Source organism: Brienomyrus brachyistius, chromosome 12, assembly GCF_023856365.1.
Source record: "Brienomyrus brachyistius isolate T26 chromosome 12, BBRACH_0.4, whole genome shotgun sequence".
In the NCBI taxonomy this organism is placed as follows: domain Eukaryota; kingdom Metazoa; phylum Chordata; class Actinopteri; order Osteoglossiformes; family Mormyridae; genus Brienomyrus; species Brienomyrus brachyistius.
The window spans coordinates 27,872,084-27,888,497 of NC_064544.1; the positions used below are offsets into that span (position 1 = coordinate 27,872,084).

The following is a 16,414-nucleotide window of genomic DNA, read 5'->3' on the forward strand; positions in this document are numbered from 1 at the left end:
CTCCAACTGGGGGCACGGACACTGCACGGCCAGGAGGCCTCCCGCATGTGAGGGCAGCCAAGGGTCCCCACCACCACAGGCCTTGGGGGGAGGGGGACTAAATATAGATCACCGCCGTAGTGATCATAATCTGTCCTCTACGCAGGGGCACAGACATAAGAAATGGGTGATTCTTACAGCCGCTGCCACACCAGCAGCATTTCCAAGATCATCTACAAGCCATAGTTAGAGTAAATGTAGACAATGTATTGGAGAGAAGTACTTTGAGTGAGGTTTGTCTTTCACAGTGATTCAACTCGATGCACATGATGTGGAGGGTTTACTAAGAGGAGGTCATACCTCGATAGACAAGCACTGATCTTACAAAGTATAAATAACTAATTTGAAGACTGAGGGAGATCTGATAACAACATTCGGCTTTAAACTGCATCGTCATGCCGTCCCCCAGACATTGGCCACGCAGATTAACCAACACCGCAAGCGAACCTCTGCCTCATCTCAATGCTAATTGTCTTAACACTTTTTACACTCCACTAGTTTCCTCCTCACCTCCATGCCTGCCCACCCCTTCGGGAAATCGATCTTTGTCTACAGCAGAGCCCAAACCCAGGAGCCGCCATCTCCGCCGGGCTGTCAGACACACATCGAGTCGGGGGTGTACTCAGACAGCTCCGCCCAGCTCCCCCCGCGCTTCCGGACCCCGCTGCCCTCAGCGCATGCTGTCCTCCGCGACGTCCCAGGACCTGGGGGCCGCCAGGACACAAATCCCTTCAGGGTGATTTATCGACCCCATTCAGAGCCGGTGGCACAGGGACACCCAGGTCACCTCCATGCTTCTGCCTCCACCGATCACCAAAACAGCCACTTGAAAGAACCCCACCACGGGGACAACACAAGTCATCGTCCCCCAAAAACTGCCTTTGATAATAATAATTATAACAAAATTGGACAGGACCCGGCAAGCCTGCTTCAGATAACAGCCCATAAAGAGGAACGCGGTATGAATGATGCTTTCTCCCCCTCTTTTTCCTCCCGGCGTCTTGTAGGTCTAAGAAAACAAAGCGAAAATACAAAAACACAACCCCTCGGCAAAGGCAGAAGTAAACCGCCGAGGAAAACAAGTGGCACTGCATCATCATGGCAGCACAGACAAAACGGAATTGTTTTACTGGAAGAAAGAGGCATCCGTCACTGTCTGTCAGCTCATTCATCCTGCCTGCCGGCCCATCCAGGGCTATCTGTCTTCTGCTCAGAGCCACTGACAACGATGCAGGTCGGGCACTCTCTCTTTTTTTTTTTTTTTTTAAAGCTAGTCGATATGGATGACATTCTATTTCCCATCCCACCCCCCCACCCCCCAAAAAAAAAAAACAGCTCTACTTTCCATTCTCTTATTTGGGGACTCACTGGTATGAACACACAAGGTGATAGGTAACTGGTCAAGAGAACGTGAGCACCAGTGACAATGTGAGTGACATCCAGCAGGAGTCCAGCAGACGCGAAGGAGTCTGAGGAAGGCATCACTGCCGGGTGAGACTGAGAGGCACACAGCAGCAGAGTCAACGGTCCAGACAGCTAGACCGTGAAACAACCCGCGGCAAAAGCGTTGAGACCAACGAAAGCCTCAAGACCGAACGGTCAACAGGATCGACGAGGTGACTGCGGTCTGCGGTGGATCCTTCGAAGGCGTATAACACGGTACCCGCTGCAGCGCTGTGAAATTCCAGCTCGGCCGTCTGAGTGTCAGTGAAGCACAATGACATCACGACCCGAGACAAGCATGGCCCAAAAGGCTCACACAGACAGATGCAGACGCTTACTCAGGGAGCGAGACAAGCAAAGGAACCTCTCAACAAAACTGGGGTTGGGGTAGAGTTTTGGGGGGACTAGGAGGGAAGGGGGGGGGCGGGGGGGGGGTGAGGGGTAAACAGGAGAAAACAGAAGAAAGGAGGAAGGGAGAAATAAAGAAAGAAGAAGAAAAAACAAAGACCTACTTGTCTCAAGTCGATGAAGGCCAGCAGCAGAGTGTCCCCCTGGAAGCCAGGCACCGGGCCGGCCCTGGCAAACCCTGTGGGAAAGGGAGACGGATAAAGAGAGCCGGGAATTTGCCATGGACAGGGAGATTGGCAGACGGATGACAGCCGGGACAAGGGGAGGTCGGAGGGAGGGGGAGTGGGGGGGGGTCAGGGCAGCCCCCACCGAGTCATGTCTCTAGGTCTGCCACCGGCTTTGTGTGTACTATCCAAAAACCCTCCCTGTCATCAAAACCTCATTAATTCTCACCAGTCCTGATCTGACACAAGAGGGATGGCGAGGCGGGGGGAGGATGCTAGGGACAGGGGGTGTCTTTACACCCACGACCCAAACCTGGAGCTTATTCCCATGGGCTGTGTCCGGGTCCAGTGGCAGGACAGTGTGAAGGGGAGGCGTGGGGTTCGGGGGTGGGGGGGTAGGCTAAGAAGGCTGGCGTTTGAGCTTCCCTTGGAAAGAACCGTAAACAAGAAGTTCAGTATCAAAAAAAAAAAAAAAAAAGAAAACGTTTGACACACTGAGACAAAACAAACTGAGCTGTGAAGAATCTCTTTCACCTCACGAGGCGGCTGCCTTTATCACCGCTTACAGGAATTACACGCCTGCCATCTTTATTTCTGACCCCAAAACTCTTTCCAGGGGTTGTTCTCTGTACTTGGGGCCTTTGTGTGTCCATGCACCCGTAGCGTTCACACAGCAATTATTTCTGCGCCGATCGGGGCAGATGGCAGCTCGCCTCACGTGACGGCTGTGTCAGAATTCATTCTGTAAAATCCCTGCCCTCTATAGCACTTCGCCACCTAACATGCAAACAAACATCAAAACGGCAAGACACCGTGACCCTACGCCCCCCCCCCCGCTCCCTTTGGGCACATTGGCCATTGAGGGGACAGGTCTCTCTCTCATCCACTGCCTTTCCCAGCCCTGGACTTGAGCTTGGAACTTGCATACTGAACAGAAGCCTTAAGACTGGGACGGGTGGGGGAGGGCGGCGAGCGAGCAGGCGGGCGAGCGAGGGAAGGAGAGACGGCTTAGGCACTCATGCAAAGCACGACCAGCGAGGAGGGACAAGCTGATTCACAGTGCCCTCTGTGGTGCAAACTGAGAACTACACCATACCGGCCAAACCCAAATATTAACAGCTTTTCAGAACAATATTAAAGTAGCACGTTTTGCACCTTGCAAAACATTGAACTTGTATTAAACGCTGATAAAATATTAATGTGCAAAAGAATGATTATATAATGAGCAATGAAAAATATCAGAGAGTCATGCTATGACGGTACCCCAGAGGCGCAATAGCTGCAGCAGGGGGTCCCAAACCTTCTGATGACCAAGGACCATCAAGCATTATTGCACGGACTGATAAGAGCTGCTGATTTGAGGTGTGGGTGTCAAATTGACAGGCCAGATTTCATATTTTGAGCCATTTCTATTTTTTTTTCTTGATACGATCAGAACAGGCGAGCATCAGGGGTAGTAATAAAAAAATATATAACGTGATAATAATAATAGTAATAATAATAAATGGCTTACGGTTTAAATTCAGCTACAAGCAGCCCCATTGTGAGCACCCCGCCCAGCCCCGCCAGTTGCCCCCCTCCCTTTCCAAGAGCCCAGACAGATTAGCTCAGTGATACATACGGCCGCAGACACATCATCTGCGCAATCAAGTGGTCACATCTTAGGGTTATTTTTGCCCTGCCTTAATTCCTCTGAACCCTTCCTTCCCACATGCGCCAACACTGCTGCCGCGGAACGGGGGGGGGGGGGGGGAGAAAAAAGGCTATGCACACAGACAGCCGTGCTCCGGGGGGGAGAGCTAATTCCCGAGTCTGACCACAGCTTTACCTACTGACCTGACGGGCATTCACAAAAAATTAAAATTTTGACTTTTGGCACAGATGGAAAAACTTTTTCCTTCTTCTCTCTGAATGGCCTGAACTGTGATACTTGATCCTGTAGTTATCAGCTTGGTCGTTACACCAGACCCTAACCGCAGCAATGGTGGCAGACAGCATGGCTCAAGGGGGATAATGCAATAATCTCACATAAAACACTTTTTTTTATGCCCCTGACACTGAACCCTGAAATGGAGTGTACAGCGCTCACAGAAAGTCTTGGGATGCTTGCCTAATTCAGTAAAAATATTGCAAATTTAAGAGTTTTAACAACAAAAAAAAAAAAAACAGTACTTCATTCATTTCTGAAAAATACGTATCACACACCTGGGGCTAAAAACCAGAAGTATTAAAGTAAAACATTAATCTCAAGTTCTAATAACCTGAAAACAAAACTGTAGTTCTAAAACTGATTGTGTATGAACTTTTTAAATTCACAACAACTGTCTCATTGGACACTTTTTAATTAATAACCTTTGCAATAACATGAAACACCAAACATTTGTGTTTGGGAGCCAGTGACTGCAATTGCAATTAATAGCAAAATAGCAAGAGCAGAATTGAATGAGAGTCAGAAAATTATGACACTTAACAAAAAGAATATGTCTGTGCGGATGATATGCAGAGATTAAACACATACTTGTAAAAGGACTGTTTGTTATGAAAGCAGTAAATCTGCAATGTTTTTACAGAATAAAGCAAGCGCCCCAAAAAATTCTGTGTGCACTGTATGTCACTGTATGTCACTGTATGGCCTTGTAGTCCAATTCTTACTTAGTCTAACCCACTTCAACTGTAGCCGGCAGCTTACCAACATCAAAAAGCTAAGCAATATCATCAAAAGTGGCAAAGAATTTGATGAATATCTCATTTTACATGCAAGGGAAATGGCAATGATGTGTAGCAGGGTAGGGGGGGTTAGATAGATAGGCAAAGTCTGAAGGCGACGGAGAGGGGGGCCGAGCGGCAGACTCACGCTCACACTCCTTCACGTCGACGTTGAACTGCTGAAGCGCTCCCATGGACACCTGCCGGACGTCGGCCTCCAGGAGCAGCTGCAGCATGGAGGTGGAGAGGTGCTTGCAGGCCGACATGCAGGCTGTCTGCGCCACTTTTCCCTGCAAGGACAGGCATGCGGGTGCGTTAGCCGCAGGCCTGCGCTCCTCACACGGCGCAGCCCGCGCCGAAAAGCAGCCGCGCGATGCATCCCGGGACCATCGGAACCATCAAAACCAGAAACCTCCCAGTATCCCCCAGGAAACAACGAACAGACTGCAAACATGCTAAACCAGTCACCTGGCTGCCCGGCCTTTTCTTTCAAGCAGCAGTTGTTGAATGAAAATGACTAGTTTCCATTATAGCCGGCATGCTAGTTGCAAAATTGTTCATGTTATGCTGGAGATCCCAAAATGACTGGTTTTAGTTTCCCTCAGTGTGTTAAGTATCACTAAAATCCCATCAGCAGAGCAATCCAAGTCAGAAGGACTGCAGCATTTAAGGAGCTAGCCCACGAGTATTGGAATCCTCAGCACAACCACACCACAACAGAGGACATGGTTTTAGGCAACTTGGGAGCGATAACGAGTGTCTCAAACAGGCTATTTCTCCCTACAGAGAATGTTTCAAAACTGATAAAAGCAAACTGAACAGAGGAAGAAATAGTACCAGATGCCCATAAAAATGCCCAGAAAAATGCCCATAGTGGAGTTACTTCTTGTGAGTAGCAGGGCAAAAGTTAAGTTTCAACTGCATTTATACAAAGAGAAGAGCAAGAGGGAAAGAAACACCTCAAGATCTGCACATGTTAGGTGTTTATTCTATATCTGACCTGGAATCAACCCACCTGTATGTTAATCTACTCTTAAAAAGCCCCCACTATTTTAATTAACAGGGGAGGATCCAGAGGGGCCGGCCAGAGTGAGGGCAGGGGGCGCCGCTAGCCCTCCCTGAGGCCAAGTCAACGCCCTGGGGGCGCCGCTAGCCCTCCCTGAGGCCAAGTCAACGCCCTGGGGGCGCCGCTAGCCCTCCCTGAGGCCAAGTCAATGCCCTGGGGGCGCCGCTAGCCCTCCCTGAGGCCAAGTCAACGCCCTGGGGGCGTCGCTAGCCCTCTCTGAGGCTAAGTCAATGTCCTGAGGCTCTGCAGTCACTCCCTATTATTAGAATCCCTGCTCCTTTTCCTCACCATGCTCTGGCCTGTCGACTCCCCGCTCAGGAAAGATCCATCACTTCTTCTGCACGTCTATGACCCTGCCACGTCTGCTGGAAAGCCCACTGACGCTTTCCATGCAAAGACAGGGAGGGGCCCTTCTGGGACCTTTTTCAGGGTTTCTTGCAGCAATGGGGGGAGACGGAGAGCAGGGGGAAAGCAGAACATTGGAGAGCAACCACCTCTCTTAAAAGGCTGCACTTCCTCCAGGTACAAATGCATAAGTAACCATGCAGATACACCACACTCACTATACTACTCTTCAGCACTTCACAATGCTTTGGGAACAACACTAAAGTATTAATACTACATTAAAATGAAGAAGACAGAGACAATAGAACATGAAACACTGATTAAACAAAACAAATCTACAGTGAACTGAAGGCTTACTGAGGACTCAACAGATCCAAGAAAACAGGCAAATTGTTCATCTTCATAAGGGCAAAATCCGTGTTTCAAAGAGAGGAGACTAACATTACCCTGTTTAAAAGACCAGCTCTTCAGAGAGCCTAACTCTATCAGGGCTGGAAGAGCATCTGCTTGCAAAGTGGAGACTTATATGTAACTTCCCTTCCCTGATGATTATTCTGCACTGTAATGAATTGCACCAGAGATTAAATCTCAAAATTCATCACATTAAATAAACTCCTTTTGTTTCCCATGCTAATCATATTCTGCCTGGCTCTGCCCAGCACGGCCTGTGGGATCAGGTTGTCCATGGGTTCAGCTGCCTTCCCTAATGACTTTTGCCAAATCCTTCAGAGCCTTAAGCAGAACGCAGGCCAAGGTAATGCGAAGCACAGAAAGCGACGTCCCATCCACACCGCAAGAACCGCGTGGCCAAGCCGGCACCAAGCGGCGAGGCGTAGCAGGAGAAGAGGCTCCGAGACACATGGATACATCAACCACATTAAAGTCTGCCGGCACCATTTCCCCCTCCTTCTGGAAGAGATTCAGTGAAAATTCATGTCAAATCCTCCTTCCTGATTTCAAGTTCCCATGTTTAAATGTGCCTAAGAATGTGTCTGATGAGAAACTGATGAGGTGATGAAGCAAAGGGGATTCAGAAACACCGGCCACCCCCAGCCTCATAAACCTGCTCCTTTAACAGACACAGAGCCAGCAATAAGCCGCAGGAACAACTGGGCTGGTAGCACTGGGCACCACCGACTTCCACTCGCTTCAATTACTACGAAGGAGTGAATGACGGAAGAAGAGGGGAAGTGGACCTGATTTGGGGGCAATCATAATTACCCTAATCAATCTCGACATTGCTATGACGCAATGTCTATTCTGCTCTTGTTTATTAATAAAGCCGTGAAGACCAATGAATCACGGGGAGGGGGGGGGGGGCAGAAAGTATGGATTCACCAGAAGGACGGCAGCTTTCATTAGCGCCTGCCCGAGAGATTCGGGTATGACAACTGGACCAAGGTGCGCCTTAGGAAGACACGTTGTTCAGGACGTGAAACAATTAAGAAAGGAGGAAGCACATCGCTCCGGGTTCGAGTCTCCATCTGGGTCACGTGTGTGTGGAGTTTGCATGTTCTCCCCATGTCGTTGTGGGGTTTCCTCCGGGTACTCCGGTTTCCCCCCACAGTCCAAAAACATGCTGAGGCTGATTGGACTTGCTAAATTGCCCGTAGGTGTGCATGTGTGAGTGAATGGTGTGTGAGTGTGCCCTGCGATGGGCTGGCCCCCCATCCTGGGTTGTTCCCTGCCTCGTGCCTGTTGCTTCCGGGATAGGCTGCGGACCCCCCGCGACCCAGTAGGATAAGCGGTTTGGAAAATGGATGGATGGATGGATGGATGGAAGCACATAGCGGTTATGTAAGTGGTCTCACATAACAGAAGAACATGCCGTGATAAATCGAGTGGAATTTACCATGTATCACTTACAAGGACCAAGTCATCATATGGATTAAAACTGCATTAAAGCTGTCCTGTCCAGGTAGGACCAGAAGAACTGCCAGACTTGCACTCGAAGTAATCCATTTTCAAGCGCAACTAATTTCAAAATCAGGCCCACTAATTTGCAAATATCTACTTCAACTCTGCTGCATAATTCAGGATGAAGATGTCATAAATTTACAGTAATGTAATACACTTATGCCAATCGATTAGAATTATAGTAGAAGCCATGGTACAGTGCCTCAAGGGTTTCTAATGGAGACGAGCCATGATCTGTAAAAGCACAGCATGCACTGACCTTTGCTGGAGGACAATGCCATATATGTACAATCAGCTCAGCGCTTACTGCGGTCAACTAAATGATTATCTGTGATTACACAAATTCACTTCATCACCAGCGATTAAATAATAAATTGTTGTTTTCCTGCATGATTATAATAAATATGACGTCATGAATCACTGGAGCAAAATGCTTCTTAAAAAAAAGATAAAAGATACATGCGTCCTGTAAATGTCACTGAAGCCATAATGAGTCCCTCTTTTGTGCATTCTGGAGCCATTAACTAATGGTCTTGTTGACAGTAGAACCAACAGCAGCTCATGCTAAAATGTTGGGAAACCCCAAAAAAACAACTGGATAACATGGTTGACATAGTTGCAATACAATGGCCCCGGCGTTAGTGTCAAAAGAGCTGCTGGACGAAGATGGAGTGCACAATTCCCATTGTTACTCCACGGTAATTCATCAAAATCTGATAGAGCTCCACTCTACCCATCCTGTTTGGGAAGGAAGTCTGGGAGAGAAGCAGGACCCTGTCTGTTCTCAGGAAAGCCGACTGGACAGTGAATCCACAACTGGACAGTGGGACAGACATACCACAGTCAGAAATGCTCAGATACCTCTGTGGAGCCTAACTCAGGTACTGACAGCCATAATGACAGACAAGATACCCAGGCTGCTGGAAAAACCTCAAATTGACCAATAGGAAGATTAATAGGTTTACTAAGTTTTCCAATGTTTTCAATCAATCAATACAGGCGAACATCAGCGGTCATGAGTTTTACTTTACAGTAGATCTTGACCACTCCCTCATTAAAATATGCAATTATCACAAACAATGACATCGGTAAATCTTTCATTTATATATCTAGAGCCTGACTCGGATCAAACTGCTCATTTTGGGGGAATCCTGGTGTGTTGGCATGACGGCGGGGGTCCCCAGAGGGATAATCGGGGGGGGGGCTTTAAGGGCAGGGAGGAGGCAGACAGCTGGGGACGTGGGGGAGGACAAGTTAAGAGAAGGTGCTGAGGTGCTTGAAGAGCAAAGGGGGAACAGGTTTATGAGGGGGTGGATGAAGAGCGGACCAGTGCCCAGGGAGGGAGGCAGTGAGTCTCACAGTAGCACATTTGTTTTACAGTTCAGGAAAGAAGCATGTTAACAATTAGCCTGGGGGTAATAGAGGGTAATGGGGGGAGGGGGGGGCAGGCAGGCTGGCCAGCCGCCTCCGTCCCCTAATTAAAGAAAGCGCTCATCAAAGTGCTCATTAAAAAGCACTCAGTTGAGCAGGACTATGAAAATAAACAGGCATTAAAACAGGCCCTTCCGGGAAGCTGAGACAGAGGGAGTGGGGGTCCGGGGAGAAAGCAGGGAGCCCCAGGGGCCGCGAGTCAGCATGGGCAGATAGAGATATCACGGGGAGAGCGCTGAATGCAAGCCTGACTGACAGCCGGGGTCCACTCAAGCGCGTCTTCTAAAGACTTCAAAATTAACTACAAGCACAGAATGGGCCAGCCGCACATGCCAGACACACAGCAAAGAAACGTCCGGCACTGGAATCAGGAGGTCTGGGGCTCGGCTGCACTGCTACACCACACGGACACCTACAGACCGCAATCCGTGATGAGAAATTGGGACACTAGTCACACACCCATTAAGGTGAGCAACCAAACCCTCAAGCCCCGATCGACATGTGGGTGGATGTTATATTTGCACGTGGAGGAACTCGGTCTGCACACATCTGACGTTCTCAGCTCCAGCGCTGCTCTTCACTAGAGGTAAATTAGGTATGTTGACCTTATAGCACAGCCAGATGAAAACACCCCCCCGGGGGGGGGGGGTCCGAATTCGACAGGCCTCGTCCTCACTGCGGTCAGTCAGGTCTGTGCTTGCGATGATTCTCCCACTGAAATATCCACAGCAGGCCTTGCGCACACCTTACTCTTGCACTGCTGACATCTTGACTGCTCTCGTTTCCTGTTCAGCACAGGCTGAATGAAGTACACCACATTTTCTTACTATAAATGACCCCCCCTTCCCACTTCTGTCCTTTATTTCACCCAGCACAGGGTCTGCGCAAGCTCTACTGTCCTGAAGAAGCCTCAATCTGGGCTGCGTGTGAAGGCCGACCACAGCCTGATTGGGAACACAACTCCAGATCTCTGCGGCTCCCTTAGTGAGAACATACGCTTCTCCATCGTCAGTCCCTAAGTGTCCCCTGTGGAAGAACGTCCAAAAGGATGGTGACCCCTTTCCGAGCCTTAAAACAAGAACGCCATCTTGATTCTGAGGCTGAAGTGATATACCTTGACAGAATTACAGAATAAAACCCAATAAAGTTTAATAGCAGGCATTCATTTCAAAAAGACGGGACCTACATGAAAACATAGCATAGCAAGTTAGAAGCTTGATTCTTGCATCCAGCATGCAGGCTAGACTTTTCCAGAAATTATTCAGACATTAAGAAATAATGGTTTACTAAAACCTCAGTGACGTTTTCAGATCCGTGACGGATCAGATCATCATGCACTATTAATTACTGCTGCTTTATCCCATTTCCCGTTAGTTCCTTTGCTAGTTTCAGCTGGGTTAAACCACACAATTATTCACATGGCACAGTAAATCGCACCCAAAGCCTCGCCGCGCACATCACTGCCTGACCTTGCTCGTCAAAAAAAAATAGACAGAAATACAATCCCCACAAAAACCTGATACGCTTGTTATTTATAGAAAGACACTTATACATCTTGTGTCAGCTGTTTGCATTAAAACCCAGCCATTCTGACCCACTCACAACAAGACCCCCTGTTATCAGTCTGCGCCCAATGCAAACAGTACTCACCGACATAGTAGCATGTTCAATCACTTTCCCCTATAGGAGAGAGGGCGACAGGTAAAGAAGTGTGCGGGGGTGACGGTGTGTGGAACACACTGGTATGCCGACCTCGCTACAAGCAACGCAAGCTCGTCCCACTGCGCACGCTGTCCCACTGCGCACGCTGTCCCACTGCGCACGCTGTCCCACTGCCCAGCTCTGCACACGCTGCGGCCTAAGATCAACCCTGATCTCCGTGTGGTCAGCTTTGTCCGGGGACAAAGTACAGCAAGGCTTCATACGGCTCCCCCAGCAGTTTGCTCTGCCTATAAACAGGACGTCTGGAGCGTGGACTAAAGCTCTGATCTATTGCATCACGTGCAGATAAGTCTGCAGGCTGCTCGCGGTTTACCGCCAGAGCAGAGCTGCATCCTGACCTAAGCAGCTGACTTAGGGAGGTCGTGAACTCCGAGACGAACCGTTTGGAACGGCATATCGGTCGCATGTGCGCGCCGATGGCAAGCGTCCCCCAGCATAGGGGTTCACAGAAATGTCTGGCAGGGCAATAAAATAGTCGTGGGGGGGGGGGGGGGGGGGTGGCCTGGAAGTCTGCCTATACAGCCAGTCATTAAGCGAGGAGCGATCCAAAGTGTGCTTCGGTACTGCTGGCTGACCCTCTGACGATGCACCACGGCGTGTCCCCAAGGGCCTGTACTTTTGCATGTGTGCTTTGTGAGCGTGTGGGGTTGTGCCCTCTTTGCATGTGTTTGCTATTCGATATAAACCTGCTAAGCACCAGTGGACCCCTCAACACATCCCCTCCCCGCTCCTATAAAGCACAATTGGGGGAAGGTGGGGGTTAAGCAAATAAATAAATAAAAACCCAACATGCACATAACAATGTCGGCCAGGGTTGGTTTCTCCAGCTCCAAGGGCACACTTTCCTCCTGTGACTGACAGAGTACCCTTTCTCCAGGCCCCGGAGGAGGTGACCAGGAGATTTCTGAGATTACACGGAGTTGGACCCTGGAAGTGGTTTTCGGCACCGCTCAAACTGCCGGGCGACTTTGCCCTGTTACGGAACAGGGCTAGAGGACCGGCAATGAGGAGCTTTTGTTCTGGTAATGAGCTGAGCCACGGTCACAGGGTGACCCCAGGTTAGGCCCTCTAGTCTCCGTTTATTTCCACAGCACATGGATACTTTTTCAAGTCTAAGCCCTATTACGTTACATATCCCTTTTGTTTCCATACGAAGAAAGCAGCCATCGTAAACCGCAAAGCCAACAGCCCAGCTCTGAGATCATCTGCTGAACTTGGCAGATTTATGATGCACTTCTTGCGCGAGTAGGTACACATACATACAGGTCTGCCCTGGAGAGACAGCCGACTCACAGGCAGATTGGTGAACACAGAGAAGGTGCTGCATAGGAAGGTGATGAGGTCGCTCAGGTAGTCGCTGGGCTCTCCTTTGGGCTGCGTCGCCATCCAGTCGTAATCTGCCAGCTGGAGAAACTGGTCAATTTTCTGGTTCAGGCTGGTGTAGATCTCCTCCTCAGCGGCATGACGTGCATCCTGCCGGAAAGCAGAATGATCATCTGGTGTAAAGGAAAAGTGCTTCTGTATTCTGCTGTGTAACCGACACATTTATTCTTATCCATTTACAAAGAGTGGCTGGGTTAAGCAGTCAAGAGTACGAGGCTTATTCAGGGACTGAAACTTACTTTGAACGTTGATGTGCCATACAGCTTGGTTGCATTAATAGCGTCAGATGGTACGTTGGTAATGTTGGAGATGAAACCTTCCAGGAAATGACAGGACTGTTCAAGGTGCGTGGTGTTGATGATGATCTGCACCAACTGAGGAGGAGAATTTGGGATCGCAAATGAACTTGCCCGTAATCAGCATATTTCCCAGTGCCACTAGTTTATAATGTGTTTTGGACCTCAGGAGAAGGTTGAACGCTTGTTGTGAAACCAGGCCACTGTGAAGCACCCTGAGCTTAAGTGCAGCCAAAAGACAAAGGAGCTGCAGAAGCCAGACTGCACACCAAGCACTGTTCCTCACTGCCGCACGATGGGAACAGCAGATGGTAAACACCATTCAAGGGGATAAACTGCAGATGGAGAGGCATAGACAGTCTGGGGCACGGCGCCCTCGAGACCTGGGGTGTCAGAAGCTGGAACAGCTAATTCAGAGCAGGCCTCTCTGTGGGTGGAGTCACAGTACCCTCTGTGGGGGTCTCTGGTCCCCCTTAGGCAACTCTGTCTGACAAGGTGGGGGTGAGCTGGCAACGTGTGATATTAGATCTGCTACAGAAGCTACATAAATTAATTCCACACCCATACAGCTAACATACCTCTGCCCAGACCCAAAGACCTCTCTACGTTGTTTTCCTAGTTATCCCCTGTCCCTCACAGCTCTATTTAAGGTTACAAGCAAGAAAGGAGAAGCTTGTCGTGTCCCCTGAAGCAACAGAAGGCTACAATGTTGCTACCTGCAGTGGAAAGTGAACAAAATAAAACGGGGACCCGTGTTAATAATCACCTCGGCAAGGCTCACGTTCTTCTTCTTAATTGCGTACTGAAGACAATTGCTCAGGGTTCGAGTGAGCAGGAGGTTGGTGGACTTCCGGATCATGTCATCTATTTCTGTGGAACTGAAAACAGGGAGGTTGTGTTTTACTCCATATCGCTTCATTTTACCATCAATATATTCATGCATTCATACATACTTCAGGCATTGCCAACATTTAAGCGATTGTTAGTATCACACACACATGAGCTGTTCTTCAGAGGGATTTTAAAAAGTTTGAGGTCCTGGTAGCATAAGCTAAAGACACATTCTTAGTCCGGGGTTCTACACAGGCCAACTGCATATGCCGCCCCCAGCCCTCCACCCTACAAAAAGTTTTAATGAGCCGTTAAGGGAATATTACTGTCTGGAATTTGTCAGCTGTAGCAGACTTTTGTCGTGACTGCGGAATTGTTCCTCCAGTTATTGTAGGAAGAGACATACAACAACATCCCCAGTCTGGCTCCAGAATTTACAATGGATGTCCACCACAGCATGGCAGAAGGAGTCTGTGCATGTGTGGATTTCATTGCCAGGTTGGTGGTCTCTGTTCCTGCCCGTTTCAGTAATTGTGCGATGATGCCCTTTGCTTGGCAAAGGTTAACATGGTGGAGCTAATGTATTTTACCATGTAAGTCAATGTCTGACTAACTGCTGGGTAGCAAACACATTCCTACTAAATTGCCAAATTGTCTTTGTGTTGAGAGGCCATGGAGGAATTCAAAAATTTCACTTCGGAGAGAATTCTTTGAGACAAGTCTGCAGACTTGGCCCCAGCTTTGGGACACACAAAGAGAGCAAGAGAAGCAGATAGTTTTGGACAGCGGTAGATAGATTTGGACAGCGGTAGAAGTCAACGCACTGCAGTAGTCCCTACATTCCAACATACGGCAGAAAAGGTCAACCTAGGAGCTGTAAGAACAAAACCAAAAAAAGTAAGGTTGAGATTAATTGCTGTGCTACGAGATGTCCGTCTCCTTTCTGGCAGGGCTGAACTGCAACGCTCAATTTACCACAGAGTCTTTCAATTTCCAGCAGGCGAATCCATGTGGTGCCTATATAAAAAAAGGACAGGAGGAAACGCCACCCATAACTTCTGCAAGTGCTAGCGATTTAATGTCAAATTACTACTCTAAGCAGAACCTGCATATCAAGACACATTCTGCTCCCCATTCCAGCCTCCTGAGTGCTGATTACTAATACGCATGCCTGAAAAATGCTCAAAAATGATGAGCGTTGGCAGAAAGAACAAACAAAGTGTGGTCTTCAGGGAGCTCATACTTCTTCATCAATATTGGCGGAAGGAAAGGATAATCCGGTAACAGCGCTGTACAAGAGCCCAGAAGGCTCCAAGGGTCAGGGTAGTGCAATGGTTCTCAAAGTCGGTCCTCGGGACCCACTGCCCTGCTTGTTTTCCTGCTATCCCTGCCCCACACACAAACTGTCTTTCAGCTTCTGATTGACTGAACACACCTGATCCAGGTAATCAGCAGTGTGTAGGGCAGGGATAGCTGGAAAACAAGCAGGGCAGTGGGTCCCGAGGACCGAGTTTGAGAACCACTGGCGTAGTGTAACAGAGATGACCATCCAAACCATGTACGGACTGGACCAGGACCTAAATAAAAACAAAAACATACCGCTTCATAATGATTTCCATACCGAGATGCGGGTTGCCCAATCGTGACAGTGAGGGAGCGAGTATCCGGGTGTCAAGCTGACCTTTGGTTAGACACCCCGTAAGGCGAAACAATGTTACCAGCATAATGCCAGCGCTTTCTTAACCCGTATCTCATGTGCTGAGGAGAGGGGAGAATGTTGAAATGAAAATTGCACAAGGTTGTCAGTTCCCTTAAAGAGAAGCAATCAGAAAATCGTCCCTGTTGTCCTTGAGAACTCTCAAGCCACGTGCCAAAACTCTCCCTGCTGTGGTGGGGGGGGAGGGGGGGGGGGACCTTTATAGCATTTATTACAGATGTCAAGCACTGATGTGGGACTGATTTTAACTATCGGATTATCTGATTATTCATTCGCTCAGTCACTCATTCCTGGCTCCCTTCAGAAATGGGAATCCTGGGAAATACGGATCCCGGAAGGGAGAACCTTGGGCCAAGAATTCCTGGAAATCAAGAGGGCAATTTGGCTATTGAAGAAACAAAAACACGGTTCAATTTTTTAAAACACTATATATTTATATCCTCACCGTGGACACATCTTTATTCTCTTATTTACCACTTACATAAATAATCCTGTCTGATTATGCAGCATTTATAAACATTAACAAAGCTGTCATAAAAGATCAATCTGACCACAGAATGTAATGGTCTGCTTGAATCAGATTTCACTTCAAATGAAAATCTGGGCGATGCAGTCTGGAGTTACTTCACATCCATACTGTATTGATCATTTAATCATCTGACAAATTATTTTAACATTAGATTCACTTGGAATTACAACTGTGATATGGATGGAACCGCAGGCTCTTTCCACTATCTGAAGCCCGCTATTGTTTTGCACCTACTGAGGAATCCCAAGAGACAGCTGCTGCTCCACTACCAGCCCAAACAGTAAGCGACAGACGGCCCACAGACCTGCTTGAGTGATTTTATTTTTTTTTTGTAGAGCAATGGAAGGAATACATAATGAGGGAAACTTGACCCAAGATCTTTTTTTTTAAAAAAAAACGATTAGGGAAGAGTACAAT

At 48.4% G+C, this 16,414-nt stretch overlaps 1 protein-coding gene across 1 annotated transcript in view; it reads right to left on the bottom strand.

The window, feature by feature from the left end:
- Positions 1-16,414, bottom strand: part of exoc6b (exocyst complex component 6B) — a gene marked incomplete at its 5' end in the record, with an annotated part of 48,190 nt that overhangs the window by 19,262 nt on the left and 12,514 nt on the right. The window contains 6 exon segments of the mRNA XM_048971719.1: positions 1,995-2,068; positions 4,909-5,050; positions 11,170-11,199; positions 12,535-12,714; positions 12,864-12,998; positions 13,687-13,798. Coding sequence (XP_048827676.1) covers positions 1,995-2,068; positions 4,909-5,050; positions 11,170-11,199; positions 12,535-12,714; positions 12,864-12,998; positions 13,687-13,798 — 673 coding nt within the window.